Raw genomic sequence first — 12862 nt, forward strand, 5'->3', positions numbered from 1 at the left:
TATGAACTTGTGATTCATACTTATGAAAGTTCGGTGTCTACATACATGTGAAGGACAAAATGGTCCAAGAAAATGGATACCTTTGAATGGAACCAAGCCAATGCATTCGAGATTTTTGAGTGCATCTCATTTTTCAATATCAATTATAGGCGGGAGAAATAAAGGGAAGCAAGAAGATAGAAAATTAAAGACATAATAGAAGACAATGATGAATTTCGACATGTGAAGTTGTTTATTTATAATGAGGAGCTACAACAAGCACTAGAGAAACTAAGATCCAAATTGCCACACATAAACATTATAAGGCAACACTAAATATGAAAATAAGATATATCCCTGGTCCATAAAAGCATATTTGATAGTCCATGAAAAGGGACCAAACTTGTTCCGCCTTCTGTAGCAAGTTAGTCACCATGTTGGAGTGCCTCCTTAAACAATCTTTCAAAATTATTGTACGATGATCCTGCAACATTAGTAGCTTCAACAACTGTTTTCTTCCATTCCTTTGCCTTTTCCCTCATCTTCATCCCTCATTCTCCTTCCAACATTTCCTTCACAAGTGCTTCAATTTCGTCGCGCTTCACGTCAGTGCTTACCTCCATTCCAATCTCCCATGTAGTGCATGAGTACCGACAATTAGTTTGTTGCTCCGCAAAGAAAGGTTAGCAAATTACAGGCACACCATGAGATATAGTTTCAATCATAGAATTCCAACCATTGTGTGTTAGGAAAACCCCAACAAATGGATGAGCTAACACTTGGTCATGTGCACACCAACCGGCAATATAACCCCTATCCTTAATCTCCTCAAAAAATTCATCGGGTAAAATTGGTGAATCACCCTTTACCATGTCAGCCCTAACTATCCACAAAAAGGGGTGCTTGCTATTTGCCAACTCCTATGCAAACTCAATCAAATGTTGGTCTGTCATTATCGTTATGCTGCCATAATTTACGTACACAACTGAATTGGGTTTCTTTTTATCAAGCCATTCCAAACATTTTTTGTTTTCTTTCAATAAGCTTGAGTTAAGTGACTTGCTTTCGAGAAAATGCCTGCCAAGCAAATTAAGGGGGCCGATGGTGTAAATGTTGGGGAACATTGTCGATATTACCTCTAACACTTTGTGTTTGAATTCGTCAAATGTGTTGAAGAGGATTGCAGAAGAGTTCAAATAGTTTCGTGCTTCGGATCCCAAGTAATTAAACATTACGTCGCTGAAATCAGTAACTCTAATGAAACTTGGGATGTCCTTGAGTCGAACATTTTTCATGCTTGGGATCCAATCAATTGGTGTATCGAGTGTGCCATCATGCATGAAATTCTCATCTAAAATGTATAGAAGGTGAAGCATGTGCAATGACAGATAACTATGTTGATGGTTATAAGAGTAAATTTCCAAGATCTCAAATATCTACTTTATTTTGCAGTTGATCAAAACGAAAAAAAATTGAGATGTCATATTTTTACAGGTGCATGGCGCAAAATCCCTTGATAATTTTATCCAACAATTATTTCAACTCTGTAGGACTGACTCTTACAAAGTGAAGAATGATTTTATTAAAACCAATTGATCACTACAAATACATTAATCTTCCCCAATAACATAGTGGAAAAGATTTATAAATAAAATAATTAATAAACTAATCTAAACTACATATTAATAAAATCCTTATTGTTAATGTCAATCAAAATCCTATAAAATTACTATTCTAACCTTTTAATTAAAACTAAATATAAATAAAAAAACATGGGCAATAATGTAAGTTACACAATCAAAATTTTGTTGTTTTTTTAAGTCTCTCCGACATGTGATTCTAAATTTCCCTAATTAAAAATAAAAAATAAGCCTCTCTCTCATCTCTACCCACTCTCATATTCTCTCTCACTCTCTTCATCTCTCCTCCCATTTTAAAAACAAAAATAAAAAATGTTCACACACTTATAATTGGCATATGCTAATTCCATTTAACATATCCAAAATGTCGAAATGCAAATTTCTTTCTCCTTCACATCTTTAAGAGCAATTCCACCCATGGAGCCCTTCCCCCAGGCAATCCACTATTGAATCCACCATTTTGAACAGTAACTGCCTTTAATGAATAGTAACTGCCATAAATGAACAGTAATTGACATTTGCATCTCCACCCTTGGAGCCCTCCCCCTGGCAATAGGCAATAAAATATAGTTTTTTTTGTTTGTTTAAATAATAGAAAATAAAATTATTTGTAATTTCGGATAAGATTTTTTAAATCGTTCTCGTTGCGTCACGTGTCATTTTATAAAAAAAACAATTATTTTTAGCAATGGATTTCGATAAGATTTTTACCCAATGTCATCGTGCCACGTGTCGTTATCTTTTGAGTATCTTTGACGATAGATTTCGATTAGATTTTAACTCGTTCAAAATTGCGCCACGTGTCATTATCCGAAAATATAATTATTGGAGATCGATTTCGATAAGATTTTTATCCAATACGATCTTGCCACGTGTCATTATCTTTTCAGAATCTTTGATGATAGATTTCGATCAGATTTTTAACGAATGACGGCATGCCACGTGGCCTTATCTACAATCCAATCCTTTCTGAATCGTCCATATAATCCACCATCCATCCTCACAAATCTCACACCAATTTTCTCAACATCTCTATCTCATTAATCATAGTTTCTGCTTCTTCTTCACCATCCATCATTACAATGTCTTCTTCTTCATCAAGGATGATGTGGGAAATCGATCAGCAAGAGGAAGAATTGTTTAACCAATCTGAAGGAATGTTCAACCTTCAGATAGTCGATAATGAGATGGAAGAGGATGAGGAGCGTAGAAGGAGAGATGACGAAATAAGAATGGCCAGAGCCTCACATTCCCGGCGAGTCATCCAGACTGTTGCTCAGATATGCAGGCCCAACCGTTTAAGAAACCTTGATAGAAGCAGGCAACGACGGGGTGAAGAGCTGTTGGACGATTACTTTGTCCATAACAGTGCATTTCCTGATACGTACTTCAGACGCCGTTTTAGAATGGAACGACATTTGTTCAACAGAATCATGACTGATGTTTGCAACCATGATTCTTACTTTGTGCAAAAGAAGGATGCTTGTGGTGTTATGGGTCTCCTGCCTGAGCAAAAAATCACTGCTGCGTTGCGGATGCTTGCGTATGGAGCATCTGCAGACCAAGTGGATGAGATAACGAGGATGGGGAAATCAACCATTCTTGAGGCCCTGATGAGGTTTTGCGGAGCAGTCGAATCTTTGTACACCGCAGAGTACCTCCGAAAACCTACTCGCTGGGACTTGCAAAGGCTTCTGAAGAAGGGCGAGATGCGAGGTTTTCCTGGGATGATAGGAAGCATCGATTGTATGCACTGGACGTGGAAAAACTGTCCAAGTGCATGGCAAGGCGCATATGGGGACAGAAAAGGATCAAAATCTATCATTTTGGAGGCAGTGGCATCTTTTGATACATGGATCTGGCACGCCTTTTTCGGGGTTCCGGGGGCTCAAAATGATCTCAACGTCCTTGCCCAATCCCCAGTGTTCAACGACGTCTTGCAAGGAAAGGCACCAAAAGTCACGTACGTCGTCAACGGACGTAGGTACGAAGGGGCATACTACCTAGCTGACGGCATTTACCCACGGTGGGAAACATTTGTCAAAACAGTGCCACGTCCGCGAAGTGCAAAGGAAAAACACTTTGCAACCTGTCAAGAGGGGTGTAGGAAGGATGTGGAGCGTTGTTTTGGTATCCTTCAAGCTCGTTGGGCGATCGTCAGGGGTGCTGCCAGAATGTTCGATGTAGAGTCACTTCAATCTATCATGATGACGTGCGTCATTCTTCACAACATGATTGTGGAAGATGAGTACGATTATGATGCGGTTGATGAATATGAGCCAGAGGCAGACACGATGAACAATTCAAGAACACGGATATATTTTGCGCATGATGCCACCGAAGAACCCGTGTAACACGACCCATTAGAAAGGGATGGACGTTACAATGAAAGGGTCATTCAACGATATACTGCACTTCAAAGGTCATCTATGCACATTGATCGACAAATTGACTTGATAGAGCACCAGTGGGCATTGAAACAAGCTGAAGATACTTAAGTTTATTTAGTATGTTTGTTTGTATTTGGTGTGTTTATGTAATTTTATTTGGTGTGAATTGTTTGGTGTATTTATGTAATTTTATTTGGTGTGTTTTTTGTAGTGAGTTTTTTATTATTTCGTATGTTTATGTAATTTTATTTGGTGTGAATTGTTTGGTGTGTTTATGTAATTTTATTTGGTGTGTTTTTTGTAGTGAGTTTTTTATTATTTCGTATGTTTATGTAATTTTATTTGGTGTGAATTGTTTGGTATGTTTATGTAATTTTATTAGGATAAATATATTACGAAATTAAATACATGTACTCTCACTTTTAATAAAGTACTAACTTCAATAAAATGGAAACAACATAAATAATAAATTACATAAGTACCCTATTCCGATTACAAAAGTACCCTATTCCGATTACATGGAAACAACATAAATAATAAATTACAACCCAAAGTGATTGGAAAACTATGGGCTCCGATTACAAAAGTACCCTATTCCTCACCACTTAACCAATCTGTGGTGCTAGGATCATCTTGTCTTGTTGTGCTAGGACCATCTTGTCTTGATCTCGCTTCTCTTGCACGCCTCCTTTGCACCACATCTCGCTTCTCCGACTGCCAAAAATATTTAGAATTTGGAGACATCCCTTCTAAACGCGTGTTCATAATGTCAGGATCTCGTTGTGCAATTCTTTCTTCTCTAAGAAACTCCCTTTCTTGCCTAAGTAGCTCTCTTTCCCTCTGTTCAACTTCAAATGCTTGTTGAATAGCTGCAGCTTTTACCTCATCTCTAGCCTTGTCAGCTTCATATTTTGCCAACTCCCGCGCCAACGTCAATTCACCTTGACGAGCAAGTTCTTGCATGTACTTTCCATAATCATTCTTGGAAGCACTCCCTTTCCTCTTTGAAGCCTTCTTACCTAGAGGCCTAATTGGATAACGGGCCGACCCCGACGCTTGTTCAGGAATGGGCGTTTCAGGCACTTCTTCTCCATCTTCTTCATCAACATGGGGGCCATGATCGGGTGTAGAGTGTGGAGGGGTGCTGTGTAGAGGGATGCTATTCATGCATACTTCTGGACCAACAGGCACAACTTAGAATTTAGGACAATCTTTAACAATATTCCAACATTCCCACCGGGTGAATGATTTGTTTCTTGATTTGATTTTGGCACCATACCATGCTTGTGCTTGAAGTTGCTACAAATGATTAATAATGAAATTATTAGGTCACAAATAAATAATACAAACAAATGAATAATAATGAAATTATTAGGTAACAAATAAATAATACAAACAAATGAATAATAATGAAATTATTAGGTAACAATTAAATAATACAAACAAATAATAATAATGAAATTATTAGGTCACAAATAAATAATACAAACAAATAATAATAATGAAATTATTAGGTAACAAATAAATAATACAAACAAATAATAATAATGAAATTATTAGGTCACAAATAAATAATACAAACAAACAATAATAATGAAATTATTAGGTCACAAATAAATAATACAAACAAATAATAATAATGAAATTAGGTCACAAATAAATATTGCAAACAAATAATAATAATGAAATTATTAGGTCACAAATAAATAATACAAACAAATAATAATAATGAAATTAGGTCACAAATAAATATTGCAAACAAATAAATAATACAAACAATTAGGTAACAAATAAATGAAACAAACAAATAATTATAATCAAATTAGGTAACAAAATAATAATACAAACAAATAATTATAATATATTCTTACCTCATCCGCATAATTTGCCCCACTTCGAACATTATTACTAGCTTGTGTCAAGGCATCTCTCCACGTAGTAAAGGAATGACTAAGTATTTTCCAACGACTGGATATCGATTCTTTGGTTCTTTTCCCACTCATTTGCTCAACAAATTTGGTATGAATTAAACTCCACATTTCTCGCAATTGCATCTCATTACCCGTAAGGGAATTATGAGTAACTTCAACCCAGCTAGTGCAAAACGCAACATCTTCAAGAAGCGACCAATTCGAACCTGCATCAGTAGCCATTTTGTGGAAAAAAATTGGATTGAAACTTTGAGAGAAAGATAGGAATTTAATTGAAAGTAGTTGAGAAAATATGAAATTGTGGTGTAAGGTAGATGGAGAAGAAGTGGTATTTATAGAAAAGTAAAAACAAATTTTTACAATTTTTTTTTTCAGATTTTTTACATTTTTTTCGGATTTTTTACATTTTTTTTAAATTTTTATTCAAATAATTAATCTCTACCGTTGGATTTAAAAATTTTGAATTCCAACACTCCAGATTGTGCCACGTGTCACAACGGTAACTTTTCTTAATTTTAAAACTATTTTTTCTTTTTTTTTCAATTTATAAAGCAGATTAATATCAACCGTTGATCTGAGATCGAACGGTTGATATTAAATCAGCTTTTTTTTTTTTTTTACTGTTGTAAATTGGACGGTTGTTATAAAAGATCCGTTAGGATCGAACGGACCGTGGGAAGCCACGTGGCTTCCCAACGGTCACTGACCGAGCCACTTGCGCACTGAAATCTTGTCGGGCGACGCGCCCCCACTCGCGAGTGAAGGGCACGCGCCTGACATAAAAAAAAAAAACCGGACCTAGCCCTTGCGTCACGCTGACGTCACTCGGGCTTGGGCCACAGGCCTGTCGATTTTCCACGGGCCTTGAGCTCGGGCCCCCACCCTCACTCGGGCCCTTCACCGCTGGATTTGGATTGCCTGGCCCTCGGGCTCCCACATGGGGCCTGTCCCCCGTCCAAGTCCCACCGCTGGACTTGCTCTTAATAAAAAACGTTGATTTGCAAATGATCATTTACCATAGTAGTGGAAAAGAGTTGAGCACTTACATAACGGCATGAGTTCAAACCCTGTTGATAGCTAATTTAACAAAATCAATTATTTGACAAAAAAAAAAAAAAAACAAACGCTGATTGCGGACAAAATTAAACCCACTCTATATGGCAACCTATTTATTAAATTGGACCGCTTTTATTAGTTGTCTGATGTGACATTGGATTAGATCTAAAAGCATGGAAAACACGCCCTGTACTGTACCTATAAGCAGCATGATCAGGATTCTGAAAATTTTTAAATTGTATCTATTCATTGTATATTGTGTGATCAATGTTTATCAGGTACTATTTATATTCAATTTAGTATAAAAGTATTTAAAATGATTTCTGATCGCACGATATACGATGAACAAACACAATTTGAAGATCCCTAAAATCCTCACATAGAGTGACACACCCCGACCCAGAGGATCAAGGCGTGCTGGCCGTCACGTGAGCGTGACGTAACCAAAAGTGTGACACGGAAGCAAGATATAACAGAATATGAAGGAATTCAAACCAATCTCTAGTAGAACCACCTACTAGAATAAAAGGATGAGTTATAAGGTAAACACATAAATTCAGAGCATAGGTTTAAGTGCAGTCAAGTAGGACCAAAATAAAATACATCACCCGCAGGTGAGTCCTACATGCAGAACGTCTGTCAGAATGCCGAAAAAAGACCTTGAGAGCCACCAACCGCTAACTAGAACCTGGAGGGGCGCAAAACAAAGATGAGTGGGTCAGTAAAATCAAAGATTTTCCAAAACATTTCATTTAAAACATTTCTAACCCCTCACCGTAAAACCTGTATACTTTCCCAGAAAAATAGTATATAAACATATATATACACATATCATCAAAACTCAGCTCATATCCATCAACATAACATCTCAGAAATAATATGCCACGCCATGCCAAATATAATCAGAAATGCATCAATATCATTCAGGTGAAATTATAAATCAACCGGAGACCCTACAATGGTCATGTACGGTTGATTCTAAAGCTCAACATCCCACTCAGCCGGAGTCACCACAGTGACCTATACGGCTCTGCCGGAGTCACCAACTGTGACCTGTACGGCACTACACTGCACATCACTCGGAACTACGTATAGTAGTCTGTACGATGAAAGGTGTATAAATACGCTCTAGTGCTTCTCTCATCAATCATCAGCGCGCATAACTAAGGTCACCCACTAGTCGGAATCACATCTAGTGATCTATACGACTAGCATGTCAGAACCCTCACATGGTCTGTACGACATCCACCTACTTGGATCCAAGACGAGCGTGCGGTGTGGTGAATAATAATATAAGCACTAACACCTAGGGTGCAGGTTATGAGCTTTCAATGCAATTATCATAAAATAACTCATCTGAATAATATAAAAACTCACATGTGCGTCCACCGCGTCAATTAACATATATATGCATCCATTATCAAACTAAATATCTCAACATTTGCATGCATGGCAATTTAAATCATAATTTTCATATAAACGCATTTTCTGGGAAAAACAGTTGTATATAGGTAATACGAAAACAAAACTGCCCACTCACTGATAAGTCGATGGGTCGTAACCCCCGTGACGTCCCTGGATGCGCTCGTCCTCGGGATAAGTGTCACCTATATGCGAAACAACTATAAAAACGTTAATTTAAACACATAACCAACAATTTGAAATAACTTCTCATACGATGCTCAATTTGGGTATATGAATATACCACATCAACCTACTCGACGTCACGGACGTCGAGAAATTTTTAAATAAATTTTTGGTGGCCGCACGCGCCAGGACAGGCACGGGGACACGCGCCCCCACGCGCATCATCCCTAACCTTGGCTCGCCGGACTGGTTTTTCCGGCGGCCGGTTTCCGGCCAAACTTCAAATGCCTTGTTCTCCTTCGTTTCTCAACCATTTTCTTCGTATTTTATACCAAAATGAAGCCCCAAACATGTAGAATCACAATACACTATTTTTAAGCTCCAAAAACAACTAAATCTCACCCGAAAAATCCAAGCAAAACCGGCCAAAATCAAACCTCGTGATCCCGACGTCCAAATCCTTCAAACGAAGCACTCTGGGCTTCCTTGGGACCTCACTAAGCTCACTATAAGCTTAGAATTCCCTGAAACACAATATTTCACGTGTGCATGAACAGTGACCAAAAAAGGGGGGTTCGGGTTCACGTGAAATCGAAGGTTCCACGTCCTAAAACTAGCACCAATCAACTCAAAACATTGATGAAGATTCTTACCTTGTTTACTTCGATCCACTGAGTTTTGGGGGGTTTTGGGTGTGGCCATACAATATGGGTGTGAGGGAGAGAGTGTCGAGATGGAGGAGAGAGAGAGCTACGGGATAGAGAGAGGGTAAGGGTTTAGATGGTCCCTTTCAATCCACACCATCCATCATCTAAATCCCTAACCAAAATTAACAAAAACCAAATTTAATAATCCAACTCATCTTATTTATTTTCTTCCAAAACATATCTAAGGTTAAACCAAATAATGTCACACACATACCTTAATACCCGCTAAGGGTAAATCTGTCATTTCACGTCCTTAATAAGAAAATCCCGGGACGGGCTGTGACATAGAGCATCTGAAGAAGATCCTCATTCATAAAACGGGACATAGCAAAGCTAAAGAGTCAAATCTTCCCGGGTAAACAAATGAATATGTACTTGGAAAGGATGTGTGTGATTTAACTTAATTGTTTCATGACAATGTGTGCATACAAAAATGTTCATATAAATCAAAGAGTGAAAAAGCAAATTGTTCAGAAATTAAAGAAGTACCTTTGAACGGAATAATGCCACGTTTGACGAATTCGCTGTATTGCAAGTACGCCATGAAGCCACAAGCAAAGGTTGTCCATAACTGAACCTCCGGAATGCCTAATTCTCTAGCTGCTTTGCTCCCAAAGGTCATGACACCATCTGCAACAATGCAAGTAACTTGTGGCACTTGAGGTAAGGAATTTATCTTAGTGACAAGCTCTTTAAATGGACCATGAAAAGTTTTCTTAATGGAGTCACATAAAGCTAGAATATCTTGGGTTCCATCCTTATCCGAAGGAGGCAACCCGTCCGGTATGGTCTCGAACACAAAGTCCAGTAGACCCTTAACGGAGTCGGGACCTTTTGACCGGATTAAACGGTTGTGGTTGAACTCGGTGTTGACAAAGGTTATGTGGAAGCCCCTTGAGTGAAGAAGCTTGGCTAATTGCATCATGGGGTTAACATGGCCTTGTGCTGGGTATGGGATGAAAACTGCATGCCCTTTTTTGGTTGCTTGTTCTACTGAATTCATCATCTCTCTTTAGTATTTACCAAAAACTAGGAAAGAGCTCAGTTTTGAAGCCTTAATTTTGTGTAGTGAAAGCTAACTTTGATCTTGTGCTATTTATACAAAATTTGTGGCAACCTTCTCTTTGGCGCCTAATAATTAATCCAATGTAACCACTTAGTACTACTGTCTGATGATATTCTTCTTCAGTTGTAAATGAGAGGTTTTAGGTTCAATTTTCGGCAAAAGCGAATTTGAACTATATTGTTACTAACTCATTGTGAGGCTTAGGCCAATGCCTCACCCCTTCATGTGGATTATATCATTTGTTAAAAAATAAAAATAAAAAAAATCAATTAAGTGTCTTTTTCTTTTTATAGTTTTCAGATGAAAAATGATAAAAACATACATTTTTCTCCTCTTACGCACTCTTCAATTTGATGGTTATAAATGTAGAAAGGCGTGTAAAAAACGGCTCCCTTTTCAAACTTCATAACAAGAAACTTTTGTCAAATTCTAATTTTTGCTGAGAATTATTTTTCACACACATTTTTGTTAGTCTATTTATATTAAAAAGAGTGTTAGTCTAATTATCATTTTTTTTTATCTTAGCAGACTCTCTAGGACATAATTCACGTTTAAGTGAGATTCGAGGCTCATTATCAGGTTTACAACATGTCCAGGTGACGTTTTCTTAATTATTTGAAATTAGCATTCAAGATTGCTATATAGTTTTGTGAACACGGAAAATTCCTGAAACGAAAGAGACAAGAACAACGCGCACAAACAAATATTTGTATTTGATGATTTTGGGTTACAATCTCTCTTAAATTTGATCCTCTGATTCAATCTCCGTAAGGTGTGTATTTGTGGATGTGCGATTGATCCAAAGGGCCGTTGGGCTTGATCTAAGGATGAACGTTCTTCAAGGGCCGTGGACTTGATCTTGAAGGTGGATTTGAGCGGATCTTCAAAGGGGCTTTTGGGCTTGATCTTTGAAGAACAGTGATGAACGGATCTCCAAGGGCTTTTGGGCTTGATCTTGAAGAACGGTTGGACGTGTGGATTTGTTGATGTTGTTGATCCAAGGGGCCGTCGGGGCTTGATCTTAGAAGAACGATGAACGAAGAACGAAGAACACTTTCTTCAAGGGCCGTCGGGGCTTGATCTTGAAGGTGGATGATTGTTGATCCAAGGGGCCGTCGGGGCTTGATCTTGGAAGAATGATGAACGAAGAACGAAGAACGAAGAACACTTTCTTCAAGGGCCGTCGGGGCTTGATCTTGAAGGAGGATTTGATGAAGAACGAAAAGGGTTTTCTTGATCCTTCGGGATTTGCTTGAGAGCTTCGGAGTTTCAGAGCTTTATAGCTTCCAGGTGTAATATGAATTCCCCCCTTAAATGAATGAATTAGCCTTCTATTTATAGAATTTTCCAAGGCCTAATTTTGAATATAATATTCCAGATGAAATAAGTCGTTTCTGCGAGGTGTTGACACGTGTCCTATTTGATGACTTTTCCAACTCATTTCAATTTTTGTTGAGTCACACGCTACGTGTAAAATTTATGTAATACATGAGCGTTGAAACTTTGATTTATCGGTCAACATTTATTTACCAAAATTTCGATGTCTACAAGTTTCTTCTCATAACTTACTATTTACACATGTATGTACGGACCAATTGGACTAGAAAATCAAAATCAGTTGTGTAGACCATCCTTATATCAAGCCACACATTCTCCAACTTGTCCTATTAGAAAATAGTCTCATAACTTACTATTTCTAAAGTTAAAAACTAGCAGTATTGATGATAAAAAAAAAAAAACTAATGAGAAAGGCTTAAAAACTTTGAGTTTTAACGATAAAGACAAAATAAAGGATAAAGTGAATAGTACCATGATTGACTTTTTAGTGTAAAAATGTGGTTTTTCGTTAAAGTTCTCGAAAAAAAAATCCAAGACTTGAGGGGAACAAATTAGGAAAGAATTGCTATTTTGTTATATATTAGAAAGTAAAACTACCTAACTTTATGTTATATATAAAAAATTAAAACTACTTACCTATGGTCAAGCCGCGGACACACGTCGCGACTAAAAAGGGTTGTAACGGTTACCATCTTAAGTGAGCAAATTCACACTCCATTTGGTTGCCCTTCGTTTTAGCGGAATATTATTTTTATCTTTTGGGAATCATGGTCATGTTGCTTGTGGGAGAGTTTTTCGAGATTGGCATGGCCAATTTCTTGGTTGTTTTTATCAGGGTATTCGTCATCAGAAATTTATTTTTTGCAGAATGGTTAGCAGTTATTATTGATGTTGATTTTTCTTATCAAAGGGGTTGGCATACGTTTTCGTTAGAATGTGATTCTCCTAGTATTCTTGCTTGCTCGGATGACTTTGTCCCTTTTTGGTTGGAATACGGTTCTTCTAGTGTTCTTGTTTGTCCTTTCTTGGCCTTTTCGTACACACTTGTTAAAAGTTGTTTGGTAACTATTTGCAATCTTAATTTTTATATGGAACTTTGAAATGAATTTTTATTAGGCTAAAATTGTCAAATTGAGGTTATAGAATGAAATTGTAATACCCTGAAAAT

General features: G+C 37.4%; 1 protein-coding gene and 1 pseudogene across 1 annotated transcript; both read right to left on the reverse strand.

Annotated features, from left to right (window-relative positions):
- Positions 1-209: 209 nt before the first annotated feature.
- Positions 210-10466, reverse strand: LOC126628077 (linamarin synthase 2-like; annotated as a pseudogene).
- On the reverse strand, positions 5065-6456 carry LOC126628086 (uncharacterized). Its single transcript, XM_050297669.1, has 2 exons — positions 5881-6456; positions 5065-5308 (listed from the first exon to the last, which is right to left on the reverse strand). The coding sequence occupies exons 1-2, from the start codon at positions 6160-6162 to the stop codon at positions 5204-5206; spliced, it is 387 nt and encodes a 128-aa protein (XP_050153626.1). The 5' UTR covers positions 6163-6456; the 3' UTR covers positions 5065-5203.
- Positions 10467-12862: the final 2396 nt, after the last annotated feature.

This window comes from Malus sylvestris, chromosome 1 (genome assembly GCF_916048215.2).
Source record: "Malus sylvestris chromosome 1, drMalSylv7.2, whole genome shotgun sequence".
NCBI lineage: Eukaryota > Viridiplantae > Streptophyta > Magnoliopsida > Rosales > Rosaceae > Malus > Malus sylvestris.